Source organism: Neofelis nebulosa, chromosome 13 (genome assembly GCF_028018385.1).
Source record: "Neofelis nebulosa isolate mNeoNeb1 chromosome 13, mNeoNeb1.pri, whole genome shotgun sequence".
Classification (NCBI taxonomy): Eukaryota; Metazoa; Chordata; class Mammalia; order Carnivora; family Felidae; genus Neofelis; species Neofelis nebulosa.
This window is the reverse complement of record NC_080794.1, coordinates 72,372,328-72,386,781: the sequence shown is the minus strand read 5'-3', so window position 1 is coordinate 72,386,781 and position 14,454 is coordinate 72,372,328. Positions and strand designations below refer to the sequence as shown.

Sequence of the window (14,454 nt, the reverse complement as noted above, 5' to 3'; positions counted from 1 at the left end):
GCTCTGAGCCATCAGCCCAGAGCCTGACACGGGGCTCGAACTCATGGACCGCGAGATTGTGACCTGAGCCGAAGTCGGACGCTCAACCGACTGAGCCACCCAGGCGCCCCATCTGGTTACTGATTCTTAAATGCAAATATCTTCTTGTGCTTTGTGGCTTGCCTAATTTTTTGGTTATATACATTATTTATATTTTAATATAGTCATATTTTTTCAATCTTTCCAAGGATGAGTCAACACAAATAATTTTTAGGTGTATGTGCTGGAGGGGGTAGCTATCAAAGGAAATTTATGCTAGATGACCTTTCTTTTCTCTGCAAAGTAAAAGAAGTCAATTTTGAAGAGATAAAACTGGAGTCCCTGAGGTTCCTCCTATAGCTGACATGTATTAATTGAATCCACAACAAATGCCTAGATCTAGGAGTTGACTGAGGGGGGTTGGGGGGAGGGGATGAGATGGGATTTCATGCATGGAATCCTGCTTTACAGGAGCTTACCATCAGAGGACTAATACAGGTTAGACTGTGTAATCCAGGTATACTTCCTTAAAAACTCAGAGAAAGGAGAGATGGGGGTAGGATCAAGTTAATTGTCTATGGACTGGATTAATCAGGAAAGACCATATGTCAACTTTCTTTCTTTTTTTTTTTTTTTAACATTTATTTTTGAGAAAGAGAGAGACAGAGACAGAGACAGAGTGTGAGTTGGGAAGGGGCAGAGAGGGAGGCCCAGAATCTGAAGCAGGCTCTAGGCTCTGAACTATCAGCCCACAGCCTGACGCAGGGCTTGAACACATGAACTGTTTGATCATGACCCAAGCCAAAGTCGGACTCTGAACTGACTGATCCACCCAGGCATCCCATATATGTCAACTTTCTTGACTCCCCATAAACCTAAGAAGCACAAAGTCTCAGGGCCACAAGGAAACATAGATAAGGAAATGCAGGCTGACCCAAGTTAAGGTCTCTGAGCTAGTGAGAGGCAGAATGCACACTAGAACTACAGATCCTGGGTCCAATGTACTATTCCACCTGCCAGTCAAGCATGTTGACATGCCTTCTTTGGATCATAAAACAGGGGTCGGAGAGTGATGCAAAGCAAAAGCCAAGTAAAACGAAACAAATTCAATTACAGCCAGAAGAGGCCCAAGACCATTTAATCTGGGCTCACAAACTGTTACAGGCAGCTATTATAGTCACATCAACTTGTTTGTCTCATGATGATGCAGGGAGCTATGTATCATTTTTTTTTTTTTTTTTAACGTTGGGACAGAAAAAGTGACCTAACCTGGGCACTTTACAAGTCATAGCAAAAGAAAGTCAAAAAACATGGGCTCCACATTCAATACTTCTGCCTTCCTAAACCACAAGATGAATGGCCACATATATCTGTAAATTATAGTCCCTTTCTTGTCATACTTACATTAGTTTTATTCTTCCATTGACTATCAGGTTAACTGGTTCTAATTCCCTCTGCCTGTGGAGAAAGCAACAAATTAGGCAGCTAATCAGTAACGCCAAAAAAATAAACCAGAGATACATGGATTAAATTGCTCATCATCAAGCTATTACAGTCCTTTTTTTCCTATCTATATCCTTATCAGCAAACGTGAATGTAAAAATCACTTTCAATTGCCTGCAGACACACCATTAATTAGGATCAATTAAAAGTTCTCTCCAACCAGAAAATGCTTCAAAACCTTGATTCCTTAGTAGTAATAGCCTTATGAAGAAACTAGTGTCATGTGGTTATATGCCCATGTCAGAGAAATATCATAATGCTAATTACAAGAAATCTTTAGAATATTCTCCAAAGTCAAATATAATGTTCACTGCTGTCAAAAGTTTGCTTCTTCTATGTTCTCAAGGAGATGGAATTCTATTAGTGCCAGACACACCTTGCCCCTTCCATATGATTCCTAAAGGAGCTGTTCTTTTTTTTTTTTTTAAGTTTTATTTATTTATCTATTTTGAGAGAGACAGATACAGCACAAGTAGGGAAGGGTTAGAGAGATAGAGAGTGAGACAGAGAATCCCAAGCAGTCTCTGCGCAGTCAGCATAGAGCCCAATGCGGAGCTTGAACCCACAGATCTGCGAGATCATGACCTGAACAGAAACTAAGAGTCAGATGTTTAATCAACTGAGCCACCCAGATGCCCCAAGGAGCTCTACTCTAAACACCAGTAGTCTAGGGTGTTCTTACTATATGTAAAAATACTAAAGGAAGCAGATGAGGGAAGCAAGAAGCCCTGTCTGAGAAAGGTGGTGAGCAGTCACAATGCCCCTTCGGAACTGGATCTTTTTTTATATATATAATTTTTTTTAATGCTTATTTATTTTTGAGAGTCAGAGAGAGACAGAGCACGAGTGGGGGAAGAGCAGACAGAGGGGGAAATACAGAATCTGAAGCAGGCTCCAGGTTCTGAGCTGTCAGCACAGAGCCTGACATGGGGCTCAAACTCATGGACTGAGAGATCATGACTTGAGCGGAGGTCAGACGCTCAACCAGCTGAGCCACCCAGAGCTTGGAGCCTACTTTTGGATTCTGTGTCTCCCTTTCTCTCTGCCCCTCCCCTGCTCATGCTCTGTCTCTCTCTCAAGGATAAACATTAAAAAAATTAAAAAAAAAAAAAAGATATTCTTCCAAACAGGGAAGTGAGGAAAAGCATGCGACATAGAACAGAACCTAGGAGCAAAGCAGTAAGGCATGAAAGAGCAAGGTAAGTTTGTACCTGGAACGTGTGGTCAGTGCTCAGGACGTGAAGCAGGCTGTGACCATATCACCAGTGGCCTTATATGGTGGGCTAACAGGTTGGGATTTCACAAGTAGGTGTGGGTATGCTTAGACCGGTGTTTCCAGAAGATCAATCTGGGAGCCAAGTGTGGAAGATGAATCTCAGGGAAGGAACCCCATTCTTAGGGACTATTATATTTGACTTTGGAGAATATTCTAAAGATTTCTTGTAATTAGCATCCTAGTGCTGTATAGCACTAGGATGGAGAAAGGGAAATACATCCAAAAGACATTTGGGGGTCAAATTAGTCAAATGACTATAAGGGAAAGAAAGTAATTCTTCTAGCTGAAACTGGAAAAAAGTTAGTAAGCATCAGTGTCATAGAATACAAAAGAAGACAAAATCAGGCAAAAATATAAAATTTAAAAGATTTTAAAACTTCTATATAAATAGTTGATCGTTTTCTACCCATGAAGAGGCTATTTTAAGGGAAAAAATTACGTATTCCTTTTTTGTAAAAAATAAAATTTACCCTAATGGCTTTTCTGTTTATAAATTTTACCCTATTGGATTTTGATGTGCTGGAGTAAATAATTACCAATTGTGCCAAAATTTTTTGGAAAATTTTTCAACGGAAGAAATACTTAATCTGTATATCTGAGTTGCTTATGCATAAGCAAGCTCTCCTATAGCATTATATATATATATAATATATATATATATATATTATATATATATATTAGCATTTATATATTAATTTCTCTACACACACACACACACACACACTCAGAAATCAATTTAAAACAAACATGACATCATCTGCAGGAAGTACCAAGACATTTTCTATTAGCTTTTAATGTTGGGAAAACAAAATGAGAAGGTGACATTGTTTCACAGTTTCTTTTTTTCTTTTTTGAGGAAAAACTATACCTTTTTTTTTTTAAGCTGAACCACTAGGAACATATATTACAACCTTGAAACACCAAATATTGGCTATGTTATCATTTCAAATAATAAATTGGTGAAAAAAAATAATGAAATGATAAAGGGCAGAACACTGCTTACTGCAACGGCCACAGGCAAAAGTGTTATTTGGTAATGAGGGGGTGGCTGTCCATCTTTTGCTTTAAAGGAATCACAGCTCACCCGAGTTGCTTACTTTTTCTCCTTCAGCCTTCCTGTTGCCAAGGGATTGTCTCAATAGGGCTCTGTTATTTCAGGGGGCTAAATAAGCAATACTGAGTTTAGGCTTTCTTTCCTTCTCTTCTATAAAAACCAGGTTTTTCCAAATTCAGTACCTAATAACTCTCTTAATTAAGAAGGCAACAGTTTCTCCTTCAATGTTCACTCCTGGATACTGGTACATAGTGCAATCAAAACCCCCTTTCCCTTCAAAGGAAAGTGTTACAGCAAGATTGTTCAGTTGTTCTGCTGCAGATAGGCTCAGGGCCCATCATGACAGCCAGTGAGAGGGGAGATCTGCTTCCCATACCCAGTGTAACATCCCTTCTCTTGTTTCTGCAGGGTCTCTTAGCTGAAAGATGTAATACGTATTTCAAGAAATGCATATCCACATCTTGATGGCCAGAAATAGATACCCACGAGGAACTGTTCAAAGTTCTTACCCAAACTACCTCTCCCACCTCCGCACCTTAAATCAACTTCATATATATAAAACAAAACATTGTATATAAAACAAAACCAAGCAAAACAAAGACCCAGAAAGCTTTTTTCCCTTCTAAATTAGCGACCTCATGGACTTTGCTTTACAGCTTATAGAAAATGATTTGGTGATCCTTCTGGTAAACAGGAGGTTGGCAACAACAGAAACATCTCTGCTTGTACTCCACCAGATCATAGGCAGGTTAGGGGAACCTAGCAACCTGTTTGTACCTGTATACTAAGAAGAATCTTGTACCTTAAAGCCTCTGGCTTGGTACAAGGGAGATCCCTAGTGCCAGTGCATGTGAAATTTAGGTTACCAAAAATTCTCCTGTGCTATCTCAGACCCAAATTTTAGCACCAGTTTTTTCCATTTCACTTTCTAGGGTTGAAACACAAAGGAACCAGTGTGTAGAGGCAAGTGACACATGCCTCAAACTTGCCTGCTATCCTTAATTTCTTCATAAACTTCAAAGACCAAAATTCATTTTGCTTTTTAAATGGATTCCTGCTGGAGCACTGGGTGGCTCAGTCGGTTAAGCCTCCCGCATCGGCTCAGGTCACCATCTGAGGATTCATGGATTCGAGTCCCATGTCGGGTTCTATGCTGACAGTTTGGAACCTGGAGCCTGCTTCAGATTCTGTGTCTCCCTCTTGCTCTCTGCCCCACCTCCACTCATGCTCTGTATCTCTCAAAAATAAAATAAACATTAAAAAAAATTAAATGGATTACTGCTGTTAGCCTTGATGGCCAATTACAAAGACGTCAATTTCCCAGTGGATGAGATCTTCTCAGTCATGGTTGGGATTTGGTGCATGTGGTCATCCACATACTTGGTCACACAAGTCTCCAGCTGCCACTTCACCTGAAACCCTCTATTTCCTGCATCTATTGAATCTTTGGCTTTGTCACTGCAGTGCATGGTGCACTGGGCCAGGCAGCCCTGGAATTTCTTCAACTGGGTTTGAGCCAGAGGCGCATGGCAGCGCTCAATGCATTGGTGCACCTGCCGCATGCCCTCCCGACTATCCTCACAACAGCTGTACCAGAACATGAGCATCTTCTGGATGTTCTCTCTCTCCAGACTCTTCACCGCGGAGTCTACTGCCTTCTGCACCTGGAGCTGCTGCAGGTCTGCCATGGTGACCCTGCATTGCATCTCTCCAGAGGGTGCCCAGATGGACTCCGGCACTCGGGCCTGCCTGTTTCATAGTTTCTTTTTTTTTTTTTAATTTTTTTAACGTTTTTTAATTTATTTTTGAGACAGGGAGAGACAGAGCATGAACAGGGGAGGGTCAGAGAGAGAGGGAGACACAGAATCTGAAACAGGCTCCAGGCTCTGAGCTGTCAGCACAGAGCCCGACGCGGAGCTCGAACTCACGGACCGCGAGATCATGACCTGAGCCAAAGTCGGCCGCTTAACCGACTGAGTCACCCAGGTGCCCCTGTTTCACAGTTTCTAATACAGGTAGCGTCTGTGGGAGAGGCAGCATCAGAGGGACCTAAAAATAAGGGTGATGCAGAGAAAGTAGGCCTTCTCCCCTGCTGTAGATACTCTGGTGTGTGGCCCAGATTCCTCTTTCGGGACTGAGGTGCTCATTCACCCAGAATGAGGGAGTGTTGGTGGCTGACAGTGTCCAGCCGAATTATTTTTCTGCCCCCTTCACAGGGGCAGCCCACATGTATTGGCTGATCATTTGGGGTTGGGTAGGTATAAAGTCCCAAGGGGGTCTCTGAGGAGCCATCCAGCTCTGGAGCTCCTACAGGATGGGCTGCACACGTGTGGCAGCTTCTTCTCCCTCCGCCCATCTCTGCTCCTGTCACTCTCACAGGGGATGTTCCTAAAGGCACTCCCCAATAAACTTCTTGCAAAGAAATGTCAGAGTCCTTTTCCCAGGAATCTCAATGTACAGCACGTACCAGGACCACAAAAAGCCTTTCATGAGCACTCATTACAGAGAATGAGAGTGTCACTGTAAATGTACGTATTAAATGTACTGTGTCCCAAGCAAAATGAGCCATACTCCCTACTCACGTTCTAGCTTATGTTCAAAAACCGACAACACAGAGATATTGTAAACAGCACACAAGTCATCTAAAGAACTTGGGTATAAAGTTATTTTACTGAAAGAATCATAACAAGGACAAATAAAAACATGTTAAAATCAAGAACAGGAGTTGAGTCCAGATGACCAACAGTTCCTCATCTGTTGGATACTATAGGCCATAACTTTTGTTTGTTTTGTTTTCTCTGGTTGTTTGCCTCCCCTATCTCCTCCCCTGAAAAGCTGCCTCACGATGTCACTTCCCTAAGGCTCCATAACTGGAGGAAGCATGGGCGGGGGCGGGCTGTAATCAGACATCAAAAGATGCCTGTGTCCCCACTGCCACCTAATGGGTTCTTTGAGCATTGAGGCCTCCATTGTACAGTTCTTTGCAACTGCCGACACTATTATCAATAAAATGGTTAAATGTGACCGTATCAAACTATGTGCATTAGTTTTCATGGGGCAAAAATCTGGGGCTTATTTTGGCTTCTGGAAAGAAGTTGTGTTCACTGTCTCCTTTTTCCTCTTTACATTTGGGTACATATATCCCCGGCTACTCAGGTTGTCTGGTGTAAGTATCCTAAAAAAAAAAAAAGGTTGCTCTATTATGCTCTATTATTCATTGTACAATAATAGTGATATGGAATGTTCCAGGCTGTTTCTGCAATAACTAAGTTATTTTCTAAGTTAAATAAATTTTCTAAGTTAAATAAATAGTCAACATGAACATGGGGGTGGGAAACACTCAGATAAAGAGGGTATTTTCAAGGGCTGTGATGCAGATGAATCCAATTAATTCCCGAGTTTAAAAGACCATCTTAAGACTACCTCTGGAGGCTGTTATATGAGAAAGCCAGATAGGGCAAAAAAAAAAAGAAAAAAGAAAAAAGTTCCTATCACCACATCAGAGGGCAAGGCCCATTGGACTCTCTCCTGCATGTGGGGAAGTCAAAGTAATTCATTCTCATGCTTTCCTTCCTGGCCTTCAAAGAGCTCCTGTGACTGCTTCAGCCTCCACTGCCCACATCTTCCTGCTAGACCTTGACCCATAGGTTTTCTATGGCCTTTTGTTTCTGACAATCACATAAGCTTTTGTAATCTCTCATATTACTTCTAAGCTTGTTAAACTACTTCTAGCTCCTAGAGATCTTCTCAATCTGCTGAGATTCCCCCACCATTCCCTAACACACACACACACACACACACACACACACACACACACACACACAAAGATCACCTAAAACCATACTAGCTGGTTTACAAATACTTTTCTCTTTTTATTTTGAAAAATTTGAAACATACAGAAAAGTTGAAAGATTAGTACAATGAAGTCACATATCCTCCACAATAACCATTAACATCTTAACATCTAACACATTTTAATTCTTTCTTCCTCTCTCTCTCTATATATATTCATACACATATACATATATGTGTGTACACACACACGCACACACACACACACACACACACACACACACAGTAGTCCCCCCTTATCTGCAGTTTCACTTTCCACGGTTTCAGTTACCCATGGTCAACTGCAGTCTACAAGCAGATAATCCTCTTCTGATGTACAGTCAGAAAGTCAATAGAAACCTGACACTATGTCACAACACCTATGTCATTCACCTCACTTCATCTCATTGCATAGGCATTTTATCATCTCACATCATCACAAGAAGGGTGAGTACAGTACAAGAAGATATTTTGAGAGAGAGAGACCACAGTCACATAACTTTTGTTACAATATATTGTTGTAATATTGTTATAATTGTTCTATTTTATTATTTATTATTGTTAATCTCTTACTGTGCCTCATTTATAAATTAAACCTTATTATAAGTATGTTATGTGTGGGAAAAAACACAGTATATACAGGGTTTGGCATTATTTATGGTTTCAGGCATCCTCTGGGGGTCTTGGAACATATTGCCTGTGGATAAGTGGCTACTACTGTGTAAATACACACAAGTATACATATATTCATGCACACACCCACATGATTTTATGAAATTCCATACAATTTTTTTTTGCTGAACCATTTAAAGATAAATTACAGATGTTATGGTATTTCATCCCTAAATATCTGAATGGGCCATTTTCCTAAGTAACCAAAGTAAATTTCACACTCAGTTAATAGTAATTCAATATCATCTAATACCCAGTCCATATTCAAATTTCCCAAAGTACCCTAAAATTTCTGTTATAGTTTTTTCAAACCAAGACCCAATCAAGATTTATCCATTGCATTTATTGTTAGGTCTTTTGTATCTTAATCTAGAACAGTTCCACACTCTTTTTAACGACACTGACCTTTTGAAGAATTTAGGCGTTTTCTTATGGAATGTCTCACATTCTGGATCTGATTCTTCCATCAGGGTCATTTTATCGGTTCCTCTAACTCCATATTTCCTGTAAATTGAAATTTGGATCAAAAGGATTGATTATAGTCAGGTTAAGCATTTTTGGCAGACTTTTCATTGGTGATGCTGTTATTTCATGTTGCATCAAGTCAAGAGGACTATAAAGTCAGGTTGTCTCACCATTGGTCATGCTCAATGTGATCACTAGGTTAAGTTGGTGACTGCTGAATTTCCTTACTCTCCCTTTGTAATTAAGTAATCTATGGCGTGATATTCTGCCACTTTGCAAACATCCCCCTTTCTCCTACTTCTTTACAAGATGGGTTTTAGCTTCTATTGATGATCTTTGCCTCAATTATTGGGGACTGCACATAACGATTTTTCCAATTCTATTATTCCATCTATAGGTATTGGCCAGCATTCTCCTACAAAGAAAAAAGGCCCTTCCCTCACCCTTGATTCTGAGTATCACTCTAGACTTAGGGATTTTAATGTTTATTTATTTTTGAGAGAGAGAGAGAGAGAGAGAGAGAGAGAGAGAGAGAGAGAGAGAGAACGTGAGTGGGAGAGGTGTATAGAGAGAGGGACACAGATCCAAAGCAGGCTCCAGGCTCTGAGTTGTCAGTACAGAGTCAGATGTGGGGCTTGAACTCACCAACCATGAGATCATGATCTGAGCCGAAGTCAGATGCTTAACCAACTGAGCCACCCAGGTGCCTGACTCAGGGATTCTAAAAATGCATTCAGTGCTCTGATAATCTATCACAGTCATTATTCTGTTTAGCCCAACTTGACTCACATTTGGCCACTGGAGTCAAATTGGGTTCTATGAGCTTTTGACGTGATCTTATTAGTTTTGGGATACTTCCTCGCTTTCTGGCAAGGTGCTCTAGGCTCACCTAAATACTTTTGTACTTTCTGTGCCTGAGACCTAAAAACAGCCATTTTCCCAAGGAATGCTGTCTCTTTATGGATAAATGTATCTAGATGTCAAGATATGGGCACTCTCCACTGGGAGAAATTATATCCCTTTTCTTTAAAATTAGTATTTTTAAAAGGTTTTTAAATTTTATTTTGAGAGAAACAGAGAGAAAGAGTCAGACAGACTGGTAGAGAGAGAATGAGCAGGGGAGGGGCAGAAAGAGAGAATCCCAAGCAGGCTCTGCACAGAGAGTGCAGAGCCCGACTTGGGGCTAGAACTCACGACCTGTGAGATCATGACCTGAGCTGAAATCAAGAGTTCAGCTCTAACTGACTGAGCCACCCAGGTACCCCTATGTATACTTCTAGGATGATATATATAATAGATATGTATAATATATATATATAGATATATATAATATATACATATAATACATACTCCTAAGAAGTACTTACTAAGTACTTCTAAGAAGTACTTATATACATATAATACATACTTCTAAGAAGATACATACAATAGATATGTATAATATATACAGATATATATAATATATATGTCATGTATATATAGATATATATATCAATATATCCATTATATATATATATACATAATAGGCAAGCCAGTAGCTTGCCCTGCAGCAAATCTCCAGGCAAACATTCAAAACATCTATTATGACTAAAGAAGGCAAAGGGCACAAGCAGCTATTATGTCTATGTACATGTCTCTACTTCATCCCTTTAGGCATTTGTCAAGATAGTAAAAAATGTGAGCAAATCTGAGGCTACCTTTTGTCAGGAAGGGATGCAGTAAAAGCTAAGCTAAAGAATACAGTCTCTCAGTTAACCAACAGTTTGTTGCATACTCTTGTGCTCTGCAGTGGGTTGGTACATTTCCAAAGGCAGCTGCTATACTTTAATTTTCTTTAGTAGTGAAAGGAAATAGTTGTATATTCTAATGACAATTTGGAGTCTTCAAATGTTATCTACCTACTAAGTTTAAAAAAAAATTTTTTTTTAACGTTTTTATTTATTTTTGAGACAGAGAGAGACAGAGCATGAACGGGGGAGGGTCAAAGAGAGAGGGAGACACAGAATCTGAAATAGGCTCCAGGCTCTGAGCTGTCAGCACAGAGCCCAACGCAGGGCTCGAACTCATGGACCGCGAGATCATGACCTGAGCCGAAGTCGGACGCCTAACCGACTGAGCCACCCAGGCGCCCCCTAAGTTTTTTTTTAATATCTATTTTTTTAATGTCTATTTTGCCATCCCACGTGGGAGAGGGGCAGAGAGAGAGGAAGAGAGAATCCCAAGCAGGTTTCCACACTGTCAGTGCGGAGCCTGATGAGGGGGCTCCAACTCACCAACCAAAAGTTCATGACCTAAGACAAAATCAAGAGTTGAACAATTAACCAGCTGAAATACCCAGGTGCTCCTACTTACTAGGTTTCAATAAAATAAATATCAGGTTTAAAGAACTAGAAGTTTTACAGCCTTCAAGCTGTATTACAAAGCTGTAATCATCAAGACAGTATGGTACTGGCACAAGAATAGACACTCAGGTCAATGGAACAGAATAGAGAACCCAGAAAGGGACCCACAAACATATGGCCAATTAATCTTTGACAAAGCAGGAAAGAATATCCAATGGAATAAAGACAGTCTCTTTAGCAAGTGGTGCTGGGAAAACTGGACAGCGACATGCAGAAAAATGAACCTGGACCACCTTCTTACACCATACACAAAAATAAACTCAAAATGGATGAAAGACCTAAATGTAAGACAGGAAGCCATCAAAATCCTCCAGGAGAAAGCAAAGACCTCTTTGACCTTGGCTGCAGCAACTTCTTACTCAACACGTTTCCGGAGGCAAGGGAAACAAAAGCAAAAATGAACTATTGGGACCTCATCAAAATAAAAACTTCTGCACAGCAAAGGAAACAATCAGCAAAACTAAAAGGCAACCGACAGAATGGGAGAAGATATTTGTAAATGACATATCAGATAAAGGGTTGGAATCCAAAATCTATAAAGAACTTCTCAAATTCAACACCCAAAAAACAAATAATCCAGTGAAGAAATGGACAAAAGACATGAATAGGACTTCTCCAAAGAATACATCCAGATGGCCAACTGACACATGAAAAAATGCTCAACATCACTCATCATCAGGGAAATACAAATCAAAACCACAATGAGATACCACCTCACACCTGTCAGAATGACTAACATTAACAATTCAAGCAACAACAGATGTTGGTGAGGATGCAGAGAAAATGGATCTCTTTTGCACTGCTGGTGGGAATGAAAACTGGTGCAGCCACTCAGGAAAACAGTATGGAGGTTCCTCAAAAAATTAAAAATAGAACCTACAACTCAGCAATTACACGACTAGGTATTTATACAAGGGATACAGGTGTGCTATTTCAAAGGGGCACATGCACCCCAATGTTTATAGCAGTACTATCAACAATAGCCAAAATATGGAAAGAGCCCAAATGTCCATAGATGGATGAATGGATAAAGAAGTTGTGGTATATATATATACAAAGGAGTATTACTCGGCAATCAAAAAGAAAGAAATCTTGCCATTCGCAACTATGCGGATGGAAGTAGAGGGTTAATATTATGCTAAGCGAAATTAGAGAAAGACAAATATCATAGGACTTCACTCATATGAGGACTTTAAGATACAAAACAGATGAACATAAGGGAAGGGAAGCAAAAATAATATAAAAACAGGGAGGAGGACAAAACCATAAGAGACTCTTTAATATGGAGAACAAACAGAGGGTTACTGGAGGGGTTGTAGGAGGGGGGATGGGCTAAATGGGTAAGGGGCATTAAGGAATATACTCCTGAAATCATTGATGCACTATATGCTAACTTAGATATAAATTTTAAAAATAAGTTAAATAAAAATTAAAAAGAAAAAAATAAAGAACTAGAAGTTTTAGATACAGCTGTTTTTGAAGAATAAACATGATCAGATTTGAATGAGAACATTAGATAAGGAAAGTAGATTTTCACACTTCAATTGAGATGGTAATTCTGAACCCTTATTTGAAGTATCACTCTTAGTCAAAGTTTATATTTGCTCCAGTTTTGTTTCTATTGAACCACTGTGAAAATTAAATGGGTACATGTAAAGTGCTTAGAATGACGCCTGGTACATACAACTGCTATCTCTTTGTGGGAACTAAAATTAAAACTATATTGCTCCCCCCGCCGAAATATAATCTATGTTGCACAGAGGAGGGAGAGATTAAAAACAATACTGAAAACAAAAGCTATCAAGATGATCCAGAAATCCATATAGGGCCTTCTAATAAATACTTTCCTATTTTCTGATGGGGGGGGGGGGTGGGGGGGTGGTTTCCATTAAGAGTCCTCTTATTTGAGAGATTTTTACACAACTGTAAAGTTTACTTTATACTCTGGGAAGATCCTCCTGGCATTAGTTCTTAAAGTACACAATTAGAATAAAAGCAGTTGTTAAAAACTACATTATATTTTAAACAAATTTCTATTATGTTAAGGAATTACATCCTTTCTCGTCTTCCCTCTTAATTCTAGCAACACACTGCTGCCCTCTGCAGCATTTTCAATTCTTACAAATTGCCACTCAATTATCACAAATCTAGTTTCCATCTCTATAAGGTTATCTGACTAAATAAGAGGGATATATGTCTGTGTATGTAGAGAAGAAAAGAGAAGACCCCTTCAAAAAAGCAAGAAGGCATTAAAGCAAGATGTCACAGTCCAAAAGAGCCCATCTGAGAGGAGGACCTTCTTGAACTGTCCAGCAAAAGACCCCAATTCGCCTGGGAAGGTTCCTTCCTGGCATTCATATAGCCTCTTTGTCACAGGATTTTCTTTTTAACTGGAAAAAAACAAACAAACGGTATACGTATGGAAAAAATTTTAAAAGGATAAACAGTAAAAAAGATAATCAGTGAAAATATTTGGCTTCCATTCCAAACCTCTAGATAGGTTTATGCATCCGTCTAGAAAGAGTATATATTATTAGAAACATAGACAATGCACATTTCTTTTTAAACATAAATGCAAGTATTCACATCATTCTGCTCATCATTTAAGACTGTAACTTGGAGATTGTTCCCTATCAGGCGAGATTAACCTATATACAATTTACTTTATTAAAACCAAGTAGGTTGTAACAAAATAGGTTTTAAATAAATCAACCTCTTCTCCAACAGGTTCTGCTACAATTTAATTGGCTTTTGGTAAAGCGATGGCTGTCAAATTTGGGCTGACATTGGTATCACCTGGAGCGCTTGTTAAACTAGGCTGCTGAGCCACCTCGAGATTCTGATTCAGTAGGTGTGGGATGGGTGCTGAGAATTTGCATTTGTAATAAATTACCAGGAACTAGGTTGCCGGGACCACATTTTGCGAACCAACACTAGTACAAACGCTGCACTAAACGCCGTTCCTCCCAACTCCCAGCACCACTAGTCTAAGAAGGCACACGCGATTACTCCCTCGGGAATTTAAGGAATGGCCCAAAGGCACCAACTCCTACGAAAGGTAACGTCTCTCGACTCTCAGCAGAAATTGAGATAAGCCAGACCTACATCCGGCGCCTGGCGCGGCCCACCTACGCCATTTCCTTCCAACGAAGCTCCGCCCAGTCCGCGTCCCTAACGCCAGTAAGGCTGGGCCGCCCAGAGAACGCTGGGAATCGCGTGAGTAGGGCGACCTT

At 40.0% G+C, this 14,454-nt stretch overlaps 1 protein-coding gene across 15 annotated transcripts in view; it reads right to left on the bottom strand.

The window, feature by feature from the left end:
- The window catches only part of LOC131493356 (protein FAM136A-like), a 41,975-nt gene that overhangs the window by 26,014 nt on the left and 1,507 nt on the right, over positions 1-14,454 (bottom strand). For 7 of the 15 annotated variants that reach the window (XR_009252589.1, XR_009252590.1, XR_009252582.1 and 4 more), the window contains exons 1-4: positions 14,327-14,444; positions 8,760-8,858; positions 2,733-2,936; positions 1,423-1,476 (exon numbers count right to left, since the gene is read on the bottom strand). Coding sequence is in view for 5 of the 15 variants with exons in the window: in XM_058697740.1 (XP_058553723.1) it covers positions 5,153-5,557 (405 nt within the window). In the remaining 10 variants the exon portion in view is untranslated. The other 8 variants (XR_009252583.1, XR_009252586.1, XM_058697740.1 and 5 more) reach the window with 8 other exon arrangements.